Here is a 15,274-nt window from a genome sequence, read left to right on the forward strand (position 1 = left end):
TTCATCTTTAGGAAGAAGTGAGGAGGGAAGACCCAGATCTGTGTGGGTGAATTGACGTGGTGGCGGGAGCTTTTGGAAGTTTTTTTTCTGATTGCTTATGTTTTCTCGGTGTAATTGGAAATAAGGTCATGAGCTGAGAGTGAGTTTGGAGGAGAAGGAATAATTCCTCAATTCGGCAGAATCAAGAATGATTCTTGATCCCGTTATTGAACTTGCTTCATTTTATAGAAGGATGAGGTACCACGCCTCAGAGCAAGGAAGGTTTTCCTAGGCTTTTGGTCTCGATAACCATTGCCAAGAGAAGGGACCAGAGGTGGTGGTTGTCAGCCCCGGCTGCACAGTGAAGCTGCTTAAAAAATTCAGATGCCAGGGCTCCATCCTTGAGATTCAGAATAAATTGACCTGAAGTGGGTCCTGGAGAATTGGTGTTTTGTTTTGTTGACTTTTCCAGGTGATTTTGCCAAGCGGTCAGGATTGAGAATCACTGGCCTGGAGGCTTTTCATCATTTTAATGAAGAGACACATATAGTTTATTCATGGAGAACAGGAATATGGTACCTTGATAATAACATCATTCCTGAAATTTTTCATAGAGAAATATGTGCAGACACTGATGTGCTAGAGACATAAGTGCATTTATGATGGTATAAAATCACATTAGGTAGAAACTTCAGGTTTTTGTTTTTTAATCAACATTGACAGTCCTCTCAATTAACTCCTAATGCTTTGTTTTTTCCACATCCATTTCAGTATGGTTTCAACATGGTCATGTCTCATCCACATGCTGTCAACGAGATTGCACTAAGCTTGAACAACAAGAATCCAAGGTAAGCTGGCTTTGTAATGTACAAATCTGAATCGAACTAGGGACACCAGAGAGCTCATCGACAATCAAATTAGAGTTTAGAAATTTTCAAGCACGACTTTTTAAATTAAGATTGTCGATAGACTCCCTGGCTAAGTAGAATTTTCTTTTTAGCTATGTTACAGTTTTACAACTGGTGACAACTCTGGCCCTGTCTTCAAGCTTTCATTCCTCCTGAGGCCTGGTTCTCAGCATCCTTGCAAATTTAGAGCATGAAGCTTCCAGGTTGTCAGGACTGGGGCCAGGAGAGTCTTGATACAGACTTAGCCACACCACTTTTTGCTGAAAGCTAACTAAAACTACTACCGCTTCTCTACACTTCATTTGCAGCCTTTACACGTGTAGCTTTTATTGCCAAACCAAAAAAACAAACACAAACAAAACAAAAATAACTGCTCGCAGATTTCTTTTCATATTCACTTTCCTATAAAGGCAAGTGCCATATATTATTCATTTCACAGATTACCTCTAGAAGCCTGTTTTCGTCAATTTATTTTAGTTAGTGTAATGCATTTTCCATTCTAGTGCATTTCTGCATTTCACACTGTTACTCCCTTTTACCAGACCTCTCTGATAAAACTGCATATGTGAAAACTGTTAATTCAGTTGAAAAATATGATTATAAATTAGATCCTTGCAATGCAAACCCTAAATCCTATTTAAATGTTGGATTTTATTATTCCTACTTCCCCTGATTAATGCTTTTGCAGCTTTCTGATTGCTTCCTTAGTTTACTAGAATCCCAAGTAGTCATGCTTCTTTGTCACTGTCTTCCACTGAGGGAAGTCATTATTCATTTTTCTTAAGACAATTGATATTGTGGATTATCAGAATGATCTTTGTTTAGAGGTTGGCAGTAGCTTTTATTCCAGAAAAAAGATGAAATACTGAAGTAATCGTACTCTGAAGTAACAATGCTGTCCTTGACATTGTATTTGAAAACTTAGATTGTATCTCTAAGGTTTTCCTTCTAAAAATATTTCAGACGGAGTTTTATTTTCTTGAGTCAGAGAAAAATATTCTTGTATTAGCACAGCTGTAAGCCATCTCCTTTCAGATCTCCTGTGTGGGAAGAAGAAGTGATGGAAGCTAGCATTATTGTGGGGATTTTTTTTTTTTTTAATTTATTTATGGCTGTGTTGGCTCTTCGTTTTTGTGCGAGGGCTTTCTCTAGTTGTGGCAAGCGGGGGCCACTCTTCATCACGGTGCGCAGGCCTCTCACTATCGCGGCCTCTCTTGTTGCGGAGCACAGGCTCCAGACGCGCAGGCTCAGTAGTTGTGGCTCACGGGCCTAGTTGCTCCGCGGCATGTGGGATCTTCCCAGACCAGGGCTCGAACCCGTGTCCCCTGCATTGGCAGGCAGACTCTCAACCACTGCGCCATCAGGGAAGCCCCCCTATTGTGGGGATTTTTATGGAACCATTGCAGATTAGCAGATTTGCAGTGTAAGGTGTTGATTTCCGTTGATTTTGAACTTTTTCAGCAAATGTTTTATCCTGACTCTAGAACCAGAGAAAGTGTTTAACCAATGGGTGGTTTTACTGAATATTCTCATGTTTCCTGTTGTCTTTATTTAGCTCATTAAAAATACTTTTTCAACCACATTACACTGAGTCACTTGCTGATAGGACTAAAAGACTTAATCTTCCCATAATTAATTTTCATTTGTGAGTAATTTGTAATCTTGGGAATAGGAGACATGCCTTCCAAACTTGCTACCCTAGATAAGCCACATGTATAGAAGTTCGTAAAGGTTTTAAAATGTATGTGCTTTAATATAACTATGCCTTAATTCGTAAAAGTTTAAAAAAATACATGGACAAATATTATCATATTCATCTTGGAAGGAACAGCGGACTCATCGTTCATTCGCTTTCACTCATGTGTGTCTTTTTTCCTTCTTGTTTTGACAGAACAAAAGCTCTTGTCTTAGAGCTGTTGGCAGCCGTTTGTCTTGTCAGAGGCGGGCATGAAATCATTTTATCAGCATTTGACAACTTTAAGGAGGTAGGATATTCTAGTTTTAAAAAGAATGCTCACACAAACATATTTGGACATCTTTGAACAGAATGATTTGCCTTTGTGTGTGTGTGTGTGTGTTTTATTATTGAGATAGAATTGACATATGACATATCAGTTTCAGGTGTACAGCAGAGTAATTTGATATTTGTATATATTGCAAAATGATCCCCACAGTAAGTTCAGTTAACATCCATCACCATGATTTACCTTTTTATTTATTTTAGGGCCTAAGGGGTATAATAGTTAATTTTCTAAGATGTCACTGAGGGAGAAGTAATGAACCTAGTCTAAATAAATGGATGCATTAAGCTGTTTTTGGTGTCTCATTTCCAAGAAGAGCTAAAAACTATTTGCAGGACTCATTTTCCTTTGGAGAACACAGAACAGCCAAGTCTGAAAACTGGTTTTGTTAAACGTATGTTGTTTTCATATGATTGTTACTTGAGCATCCACCTTGTAAATTTTATGAACTCTTTCATCATATTTACTTTCCTCAAATCATATGTGTGATCACTGCTTTGCTGGATGCTATGAGAAATCACTCAAATAACCACAGACACTGATTTTAGCAGTTTGTAATCTTAATCAGGTGATCTTGTCACAGGAAAACAGTAAACCAATGGACATGCATGATTGAAATGGAAACTAAATGACTACAAAAGAAGAAACAATTACACATAGATAATATGACACCAGGAATTCTGAACCAAAATATCAAGGCATCACAACTGAACTCATAGCCAGTTTCTCTTGGTGGTGGTGTGCAGCCTTACATAGCCAAGGAGGGTGCCTGCTAGCTCCCCTGTTAAGTGTCTAACATCTGAGGCTACTTTGAGGTGGGACATGACCAAAGTAATTGAAGGCACATGGAGCCCCAGATTACAATAGCATCAGCCAAGTTAGGCCTTTCCCTGGCAATCCCATTTGATTCCAGATGCTTCTGGATTAAGACCCAAACTGGATTAAAATCTAGATCTCAGAGGGACTTCCAAACCTCCCTCTCATCTTTCCTGGGAACCTCTGGAGTAGAACTCAGCTAGTATTTATTGAAGACCTCCTATGTGCCAGGGGCTCTGCCAGGTACACACATGAAATCATTTGGTTCTTACAGATAAATGTTAATATCTCCATGTTGTAGAAGAATAAAATTTCAAATACATTATTTGCTCATGGTCCCATGGCCAGATAAGCAGCAGAGCCAGGATTAAGATTTGATGCTCCTCATCTTGAACTTCTGTTTCCAGTGACGTTTGGTCCCCACTGTGTGTGAATCTCCTGAGACAGGACCTAGGAGCCCATCCCCCTGCCCTATCCCCTTAACTGGATGCACTACCCCAGCTGAAGGATGTACTAGCGAGCGACCCATAATCCTTTACGTGGGCTGGCAAACTTCAAAGATACTTCAGTCAACAGGGGAAACAGTCCTCCTGCCCCTTTATTTGCATTGCCTCCTTCCCCTGCAGTCACTGCCTTTAGATTTTGATATTATCCATTTTGCTAATGCCAGCCATGGACAGAACCAAATGTTGTCTTTTTATGTATTCAGCCTTAGTAGTGAAAAATATTCGGGTTCTAAGAAAATGATGAAGAATAGTAGTGATTCTTTAAATTCATGTTCTGGCTTCCAAAACAAATAGAGTCTTTAGAGATAAGAATGTATGAGTGCTTGTCTGTGAATGTTTTTATATATCATTTACAGGACATAAAACTTATATTTATAAATAAGGAGATATGTGGGTGGATGGGTCTAAAATGAAAGTAAAACAGCATGTGAAGCTAATATAACTCCCACATCTTTATCATTAGATCATATTTTGAACATATCACATGCCAAATCTTTTCCACAGTGGAAGCACTTACCATACAGTTATCAGTGACCCTTGTTATAATAAAAGTCATATTATAACAAGCAACTGATTATACTGCAGGTCAAATTATGTCCTAAAATTATAATTGTATAGAATCAGTGTTCATTAAAGCCAGTAAATCATGAGATGAATGTTAAATTTGTTTTCTCTTAGATAAGGTAGAGTGCCTTTCTTATGCATAATAGGCACAAAAGTACTTGCAGGATTGAGTTTTAACTATCTGGTGTCAGAATTGTATATGGTTTAACCATTTAGGGCATTGCGTGTGCTTAGTTGAAAAAAAAAAAGTAATCCTGCTAAATCTAATAGCTGGCTAATAGTAAAGAGGACTAAATTTTGACTTTGAATTTAGAGCTTTAACCAAAATCTCCCTCATTTCTGTAATTTCTTGTGAATGATGGTGGGTGTTTAAGTTCTGATTTCTCCTTGGACTGGCAATTGCATCTCAGAGAAGACAAACCATGTCACATGGGAGAGGGGACACGGACAGAGCTGGTTCTGTGGGTGCTCTTGGCTTGCACTGACCTCAGGCTGTGGTGTTCATGTAGACAGGCCAGGAAAAGGATTATTCTAATAGCCATATGCAGGAGGCCAGGGCAGGAGCACGCTCCTGAGAAACTGCATTCTTAGGGGTAGGTCAAAAGACATCCACTTATTTATCTGTTCAATCTGAGGGTGAAAAAAGTTAGTGTATATTGATCTTGGGTTTTTTTTTTTTTTCTTTTCTTTTTTAATGTAATGCCATACAAAGGCTAGCATCTTTTGAATCTCTTCCTTTTCTCTTTTTCTCCTGTCTTTATGTGTTTTTTTTTTTTTTCGTATACATCATAGTGAAGAGTATATTCTTTACTCATTTTAGCAAAATGTCAGTGGAATCTTTTGGGTTTAGAGAGGTTTGGGAGCCAGCTGTTCCTGATTAGGAAAAGTTGTCCTTACGATCTCACATGCCTGTGCAGATAGGGTCTTGGTCAGTGAGAAATGCCCATTGAGCTGCCCATGGCCAAGAGAGCACCATACCAGCTACCGGGATCCTAGGGAGTAGGGTCAAGGAAGAGTCTTTGCCCTCAAGAACATTGTTTTTCATGCTTTTATCCCATTTAGTAAGTGGGATTCCGTTCATCTCCTTAAGAAGGATGAAGGGATTATCCCTGTTTTCACTGGGGGGACTGGTGTAGGGTGATGGTGGGCTTCAATATCAGATATCGGTATCTATTTTGGCAGATAAAGTAATGTGCATTAGAGTGCCAGACCCTTTGGGCTTGTATCACCGCTAGAGTGTAGCCAAGCACACTGCTGCAGTGTGGCACCAAATGCTAAAAGGATATTTAAAGACCACACATCTTAAGTATGTGGCACGATTTTTTTCCTCTCTACTTCTTGAGCCAACAAATCCATTCTGTCCTATTTGACTACCACTAATTAATTCAAATTTAGATTAAAAGAAAGTATCTTTTAGCTTTTGATAGATTTTAATGTATGATTACATTAATTTCTCATATTTCAATTAATATTCAGAATCCCAACCAGTGTGGTTTTCTGTGTTTTTGCAAAGATATCTTATGCCATGTATCTTATAACATCTGTAGTATATATTTTAGAAAAATAGCACTTCCAATTTAATGGTATCTGATGGTGGGAAGGATGTTAATCGAAGACCTTGCTTTTGGTGGTTTTGGGGGTTTGGGCCTAAGCCTGACATCACTGAGCAAGCACATATATCACCTCAATGTATATGATGATAAATGAGTTTTAATTACATAAATTCAGATAGTAAACTTGTACCAAGCATGGTTTGAAACATGCCTTAAAATGTTGAGTGTAGTGAGTAGTTGAAGACTAAACCTTTAGTCATCCATTATGCTCCTTGAATTCTTTTCCCTTAAAAAAGTTTTTTTAAAGTAAAGGGAATTAGCGTATCTAGTTGTGATGCTGAAACATCTCCCCATGAAAATTTGTGGTCCTGAATTGAGGACCAGGGTGAGAACAAGGAGTCATCCATCTGTTTTTCCTTATTGGCTAATTTAGCCACAAGGAAGGACAGATTACCATCTTCCCTAAATTGATGCTTTCTTACTTACCTGGCAGTATATATTTATGAGCATTTGGTCTAACCAGACAGAAAAAAGAATACATTTGGAAGTAAAGATCGCTCTGTTGGTATTTGCATTAGTTAGGGTCTTGTTTGCAAAAAGCAGAAACTGACTCTAGCATACAGAAGAAAGGGTTGATTGGAAGGATGTCAAGAAATGCACAGAGCTGACAAGAAGCCTGGAGAAACAGGCCTAGAAAATGGGCAGGCATTCCTAAAATGTGGCTGGACTCTCAGGCTGTGACCTTGAAGCCTAGCCGCCATAAACACTATTTGGGGTTCTGGTCATGCTTTTTCTTCTCTCTCAAATGACATGGGCCATAGCTTGCAATCTGCTGGGTCATAAAACTACACTTACCGGTTAAGGATCAACTGGCCCCATTTTGGAGTTAGGAACACTATACTTAATCCAGTTTCCCTTAAGAACCTTGAGGTCTCCTACCTAGACTTTACTCTCTTCAACTTTTCTTAGTCTTCCTACTTTTTTCTATTATATTCTTTGATATATCTGAGAAATTGCCTTTAAGAAAGTGTCCCCAAAAGTCTGCAAAAAAAAAAAAAAATGCTTGAAATCAAGGGGTAAAAGTACTGAGGCTGTGTAGACTCTGCAACAGAATAGCTCACTGTGACACTAGTAATAAAACCCTCTGGGGACTTTGAGCTACCAGCTCCCCCAGGCAGCTGGGAGGTGCACCTGGAATTCATCAGGATTCCAGATCGATTATAACTGTGTTCTCATCTGCTTCCAAAATGACAGCATCTGGCTTTAACAAATAAGCCTGAGGCCTGAGTTTGGTTATTAAAGGCCCAGTGCCTTCCCACTTTGGACCTTCCAGCACAGATAGACGGAGCCTTGCGAAATGAGTCACTCCAGGCAACCAGCTCTCTTGTACACAGCACTCTTGGCAGGAGCCATTGTTTTTTTCACGTATTGCTAGAAGGCTTCCTAAGTAAGCTGATGTGGTTTAGCTACTGGGCATCTGAAAGCACTTGTGCTACACATTATTATGTTGATTTAAGAAGGCCTGTCAAGTTTTATTTACAGTGGGTCAAATTGGGCAGGAAGGAGAGCAGACATTTTGGTGTGCTTCCAGCATCCCTCAGAATTTAATCCCATCTAATCTAACCTCTCAAATATTTGAAGGGTGTAGGATTATAAATCCAGCCCAAGCCATCCAGATAACTCATTCAGTGGTAAAATTCTTAACGTAGAGGGCAGGGTACTTAGTTTTTTCAGTCTCTCATTGAACTATAAGCAATGTATTCTCTCAAATCTCAGCCTCTGGGAGTGACAGTTCTAGAGCATGTGCGTATTTCACCTTATCAGGCCAGAATTAGATTGATCTAATTCACCTGGACTCTTCTCCAGTCAGTCCATCTTCCTAGGATTGGGAAGCAAAGTCACCATGATTATCTTTTGGACTGTGTATTCACTGTGGCAGTTATTACTTGTTCATAATAAATTACCCCAAACTTACTTTTATTAGGCTTATGGATTCAGTGTGTCAGGAGGTCAGTCTGGGCATGGCATGGATGATTGTCTTTGCTCCGTTGCATCTAGGGTCTCATCAAGGAAGATCTGATTGACTAGGGGCAGGGATTCACTTGGAGGCTTCCTCACTCATGTGTCTAATTTCTGGGCTGTGATGACTTAAAGGCTGAGCTCAGTGGAGCCTGTTAACCAGAGTGCCTCCACGTAGGACTCCAGGTGGCTGGAGCTTCTCGTAGCTTGACAGCTGGCTTCCGAGAGGGAGTGTCCAGGAAGGAGCACCTGCAGAGCTTCAAAGAGACAGAAATCACAACATGTCTTCTGAACTAGTCTCTGAAGTCATCAGTGTCACTTCTGCATTCTGTTGGTTCAACTGAGTCACTTAGGCCAACCCAGATGCAAAGGGGAAGGCAACGACTTTACTTCTTGACGGTGGAGTGTGAGGGTCACAGTGCAGAAGAACATGTAGGTAGGAGGGACTCCTGTGGTCATCTTTGGAAAATACTGATACAATTCACCTCAGTGACTTTTTGAGAATTTATCAATTTATCTCTAGCTGTTTCTCTTCTGTTTTCTCTCTCTTCTTCACCCAGCGTAATACTTGGTTTCTCTTCAGGACTGAAAACTGTATAACCTTTTTCATTGGTGATAGAAAGGATGGTTACTACTTTGAAGCAGTGTACAATGGGCAAACAATATTTTGAGAGACTTTTCAGAGGAGAAAGGAGCCATTTACATAGGATTTATGAGGCCCTGGTAATGAACTAGTTACTTCTTTATCATCTGTGTCTTTATCATGTAGTAAAGAAGTGAAGGTGGGTATCCTGCTGATCATCAAGGGATGAGTGATGTTAACTTACTGGAAAAAATTACCATGAATATTTGAGTGCCCCTATGTGTCAGAAACATTGATAAACACTGGAAATAAGAACATAAATATGACCCTTAAGAATTCTACCCTTAAGAAGGACCATCCCAATCTAGTTAAGGAGACAAATATTTCTATAGTTATCCTACTAGGCTGTATGAAGGTAATGCCAGGCTGTAGGTTTCTCCTTTACAAAGAGGAGAAACAGCTAACCAAGAGGAGGAGTGGGAAGGAGGGCAGATATGGGGTCTGAGCTTTCAGGGAAGGCATCCTATAAGAAAGGGTGCCTGAGTTTAGGATGAATAAGAATTAAGCAGGTATATTCGTTACTTATCACTGCTGTAACAAATTGCCACAAGCTTTAGTGGCTTAAAACAACACAAGTTTATTATTTTACAGTTCTGTTGGTCATATGTATATAAAATAAGTCTACAGGTGGTATTCTTCTGGGAACCCATTTCCTTGCCCTTTCAAGTTTCCAGAAGTTGCTTACATTCCTTGGCTCATGGCCCCTTCCCTGACTCTCATCCTCTGGCCTCCTTCCTTTAATGACCATCGTGATTATATTGGGCCCACCCAGAGAATCCAGGATAATCTCTCCATGTCGAGATCCTTAACTTAATCATATCTGCAAAGTGCCTTTTACATTTAAGGTAAATATTCACAGGTAACAGGGTTTAGGACATAGATGTCTTTGTTTACCTTGTATCTCCAGCCTTTTAAAAAATTTTTATTTATTTATTTATGGCTGTGTTCGGTCTTCGTTTCTGTGCGAGGGCTTTCTCTAGTTGTGGCAAGCGGGGACCACTCTTCATCGCGGTGCGTGGGCCTCTCACTATCGTGGCCTCTCTTGTTGCGGAGCACAGGCTCCAGACGTGCAGGCTCAGTAATTGTGGCTCACGGGCCTAGTTGCTCCGCGGCATGTGGGATTTTCCCAGACCAGGGCTCGAACCCGTGTCCCCTGCATTGGCAGGCAGATTCTCAACCACTGCACCACCAGGGAAGCCCTCTCCAGTCTTAAAGAAGGGAAGTGTGGGAAGAGAACAGGTGGGATAAGAAGTTAGGGGCAGGTCTCGAAATACCCCATTACTTATTCCAGAGTCTTTATGTGGCCCAGTGGCCTAATGGTCACAAGGGGCAGTGGCAGGAAAGGTATTCCTCAGTCCTCTCCAAGCACTGGCTGTTTAGATTAACTCTCTCGGTTAGTAAAGAAATGGCTGTTACATTTTGCTGCAAAAGTCCGTTGGGGGGGCCCAGCGTGAGGTCACTTTGCCAGAGCAGGCTGTGGTTGGAGTCTGAGGTTTCTTTCAGACATTTTGCCATTCATATTTCTTACTCCTTGGGCCTCTTTCTCCACTGACAGTCGTCTGCTCCCTCAGCCGCTGTAGTCATTCACTTCTAGCATCTTCAGGACTTTCCTTTGATGTGGGCCCGGGAAAGCCTTTTTTTTTTTTTTTAAAGGAAATACAGGAGATCAGGGCCCACTACAAAACTGTGCACCTCCGCCAGCTGCACAAATGCAAAGTCCCAGGCTGCAACAGCATGTTCTTGTCTGTTTGCAGTCGAAACAGACACAGCCAGAATCCCAACCTGCACAGAAGCCTAGCCTCCTCTCCAAGTCACCTCCAGTAACAAGATGGGGGACCACGTTTGCTCAAATAAGCATTTGTCATAATTCAGGAATAAGGTATTTCAAAGAAAAGTTTCTCTGTTTAATTACCATTTGGGGCAAGTGAGGCAAAGAATATTTGAGTTGACTTCATAGTCTTCTACAGCAGGATGAGCCTAAGACAAGCCTTGTGAGAAGTTGTCATTGGGGTGGTGTTTCCTATTATTTTTCTTAACCCAAGAGGTTTTTCACTGACATAACAAAAACTTGCAGAAACATGGTTTTCCCCAGATTTATTTACACATTCCCTGGGAGAACTCCAGGTCTACAGGTTGACAGCAGGGGCCCAGGACCTGGGGGCGGCTTGAAGTGAGGCTTTGTAGCATTAAGGGTCAGTCGAGTGTCCTGACAGTCTGACACAGACTGTCACCACGGGTGACACCAGGAGCCAGTCCCAAAGATCACATTTTTGAGTTCCTGCTTTAATGAGTCTGAAATCCAAACTGGAGTTTGGGAAAATGACTCTTTGAGACTATCCCTCCATTTAGATTGGAGAACTGCTTTTTCTTCCCCCTAAAGGTCTCATGTGTTACTCCAGGGAGTTCTCACAGGAAGCAGGTTGGCCTCTAATATGTAGGAACACGGATGTTACCCAGGATGTTAGTTCTTGCTCTGTAACACGCATTCAAGAAGCTAGGGGGAAATACTTCATGTGCTTAAAAATAGCTATCTTCAATTTAATTTAAAATAAGTTTGCTAATATTTAATTTGTGTTTATGTTATGTGAGTGTTTGGGGTGAGTGCAGACATGTCACAGTGTGACCTCTGGGTCTCTGCTCAAAAGCAGAACGAGTGACAACCTAAACTGCAAAACCACTGCCCGTTTTCGTTTGGTGACCTTCGGCGTCTGTTCATTTAGATCCCTGTGGAACAAATGCAGGTGTAATTCTGACAGGACCACTTGTATATATTCGGCCAAAGTGTTTAGAAAATGTGGTTCTGACGGTTGTTGTGTGCTTTCATCATCACTGGATCCCTCAGTCTTCACCCGTTTATAAATGTATAAGATTAGGATGAACTTTTGAATTTACATGGTAGAAAGTAAAGCAGGACATTATTGCCATACTGTATGTCTTAATACTTAACTTATTCTGAAATATATTCTGTACCATTATACATGTTTGCTGTTGTAGAAAAGAAGCATAATAGGTCCTGTGAAATGAGACCCTCTCCTAAAATTCAGCATTTACAATACCCTAAAAGCCCATGGTTGGGAAAAAGAAATTGATTTTGTATTAAAACTTCAAGTTAATCACCTTTTTAAACTCATGGTTGGTTTGAGTAATGAAAAACATCCTTAAAGAGAATTGGGGGAGTTATAAGAGATACTGTTCTTCTGACCCAAAGGTGAAAAAAGCCAATAACCTGTTACTGATTATTTCAACATTAAAAAAAAAATAAATGTGACAACTTAAAACTTGTCTCTGCTTAAAGTGAGGTGTATCTTACAACTGTTTTGTTACCCAGCTGTTTAATATTCCAGTGTCCCCAAAGTGGAAAAATTTGTATACAAATGAGTTTTCTATGATTTAATAAAAATATATGACACACTTTTTGTTTAAAAAGGCAAATAATAATAATAATAATAATAATAAAGGAAATACAGGAGATAATGGTACCTGGGGCAGATTATCACGCTATCTGATGAGCATTTGTAAAGATGCTTTGCTTCTCAACCTGACTTCTTTTTTTTTTTTAAGATTTAATTTTATTTATTTTTGGCTGCATTGGGTGTTCGCTGCTGCGCGCGGGCTTTCTCTAGCTGCGGCGAGCGGGGACCGCTCTTTGTTGCGGTGTGCAGGCTTCTTGTTGCGGTGGCTTCTCTTGTTGCGGAGCACGGGCTCTAGGTGCGTGGGCTTCAGTAGTTGTGGCTCACAGGCTCTAGAGCGCAGGCTTAGTAGTTGTGATGCACAGGCTTAGTTGCTCCGCAGCATGTTGGATCTTCCCGGACCAGGGCTCGAACCCGTGTCCCCTGCATTGGCAGGCGGATTCTCAATCACTGTGCCCCCAGGGAAACCTCTCAACCTGACTTTAATTAGGCCCTCTTCTCTCTCCACAAGCCTGAGTGCAGTTTTGCACAAGAGGGAGCTTCCCCTTCCATTTCATTTGTAGCAGCCACTCTTTTTTTTTTTTTTTAAACAGGGTGTTACCTCCTTGTTTTTATTAATGTAAAAATGCCATTTCTAAAACCTGTGCCCTCTGCCAACTGTAAAACAGTCGGCCTATGTGCCCTGATATCATATTCTAGGACGATAGCAACGAAGGACCTAGAGAGCAGGCAGCGAGAGCTGTGTGTTACTCTAAGGCCCCAGAGAACCTGAAGCAGAGGCGGGCATAGGGCCCTCCACGTGGAGCTTTCACTTGGGAGGTGTTTCTTTGACACTTAGGTGACGCTCTGGTTGTGGGTACATAAGGATGGTATAATAAAGCACTCTGCCGTGAGTTGGTATGAGAATTGGGGTCAAAACTCTTCTAGCTTTGGTAATATCATCACCAGAAACCACTGGAATGAGAGTTTCAGTTCCCGGTCAGGATATTTTTGCCATCCTGGCATTTTATTTCTGCAGAGTAAGGCTAAAGGATCTTTAACTGTAGGATTACCTTGGTTTCTTTTTCAATGAGAAAGAACTGCCTCCTTACTCTCTGTCTCCCTCACTCCACCCTGACTTGCATAGTAAGGATATATGTTTCTTAAGTCTGTATCTTGGGACTTAAGTATACTTTAGTATTCTACATTTGTTCTAGCTGTTTTCTAAGTCGTTTTAAATAAGTGGAAATAGAAAGAATTGTTTTTAAATGTCAGTAGGCTATAGGTTATTATTATATTGTTATAGGTTATTTTAGTTGTTATTAAGCCCAGTGCTAAGCAGCGACTAAGCCAAGGCACAGGACCACATCAACCATCTTACTAAATAAGCTTCTAGTTTCAAATAGAGCCGTTAACATAATTATGAAAGTGCTTGTGCTAGATATGTTAACTAGGGAAATGATAAGGCAAATCATATGTATATCATGTGTATGCATCTATGTGTATATATATGTATGTGCATGTATTATGAGTAACAGTGGAAAGATGTATTTATGCGTAGTAATGCCCTAAAGGGAAACCAGTGAAAGGGTTTGGAGTGGCAGTGTTACTTCTAATTTGTATGTGTGTTTATTTCTACTGCTTGTAATGTTTGGAAAGTAACACTTTGCCTAGCGTGGCTAAATGTTCCTATTGTGCAGGGTGAGATTTTCCCTTCCAGGAACATTTCATTGGACTTGCTTTCTCTTGTACGTTATCTAAAGATGTTCAGTTATCTTTTGTGTAACATCTCCCCCCAAAATAAAGGCACTGATCATTACCACTTCTTTTCAGAACTAATAAGGTCAGAATTCTTTGGAAGTTGTAGGGAGTTGTTGAGCAAATATATTTGTTACCAGGAAAAAAAGCACTGTTATAAGATCAGGAGAGTTTGACAGAAAATAAAAGGCATGATTTTTGTCCCACAAAACTACCATTGCCTTGAAAAAGACAGGACTGACTTTAATAGGTATTTAGTTAAGGACCAAATGTGTGCTAAAGTTAACAACAATTCAGAACTTTTAGAATCGTGTTTATGTGTATTTTTATTCCCTATTATAATTTAAGCTAAAGTTTTCGTTGCTTTTGCCAATGAATATGCTTACTGAGCTTGATTCCCTGTATGAGTCAAGTTCAAATTTCATTTGAAATTTAAATACTTGTAAAACATAAGCATATTTTTTATTTATTTGGGCTCCATAGTCAATACAGAAGGGTTTTGTTTAGTTTCTTTAAAACTAGCAAACAGTCATCTTCAGAAAGAAAACACGAGCAACGTTCATGAAACTGTTGCATTTTATTCCACATTATAAACATTAGCTAGCATATTTGTTAAATGTATTAAAAAGACATATGCATATATAGAAAGAGTAAGGCTACCATTTATTGTTTGCTGAGTGCTGACAGGCTAGCGTATATTACTTTAATTATAAGCTCTACCCTATGAAGTAGGAATAAGGAAAGAGAGGTTCAGAGTAAATAGGCCTACTGACGTACTTTAGTAACTGGCAGGTTTGGAGTTTTTACCCAGATCTATTGGACTCCAAGGCTCCGTACTTGGAGTCAGTGTTACATAACATATTGTCACTTATCAAACACCTTCTACACAAGTTGATACACACCCTCGATCTTCTACTAAAAGGCAAACAAAACAGTTACTGACTGGGTAGATTATTGGAGTGTTTGAAGTTATTAGTAAAAGCCAGGACAAACTGGGCTATTTGTATGGGGCCCAAAGAGAGAGGATCGGTCTTGAGCACAGTTACAAAGGAAGAGACTTGATTTGGTTGGTGGAGGCGACTCTGGGAACAGAGGAAGAGATGGGCATGAAGTCTGTC

At 40.2% G+C, this 15,274-nt stretch overlaps 1 protein-coding gene across 7 annotated transcripts in view; it reads left to right on the plus strand.

Annotated features, from left to right (window-relative positions):
- FMNL2 (formin like 2) overlaps positions 1-15,274 on the plus strand; it is a 312,348-nt gene that overhangs the window by 246,674 nt on the left and 50,400 nt on the right. For all 7 annotated transcript variants that reach the window (XM_057551489.1, XM_057551486.1, XM_057551490.1 and 4 more), the window contains exons 8-9: positions 751-827; positions 2,779-2,872. In XM_057551489.1, coding sequence (XP_057407472.1) covers positions 751-827; positions 2,779-2,872 — 171 coding nt within the window. The remainder of the gene's footprint in view (positions 1-750; positions 828-2,778; positions 2,873-15,274) is intronic.

This window comes from Balaenoptera acutorostrata, chromosome 8, assembly GCF_949987535.1.
Source record: "Balaenoptera acutorostrata chromosome 8, mBalAcu1.1, whole genome shotgun sequence".
Taxonomy (NCBI): Eukaryota; Metazoa; Chordata; class Mammalia; order Artiodactyla; family Balaenopteridae; genus Balaenoptera; species Balaenoptera acutorostrata.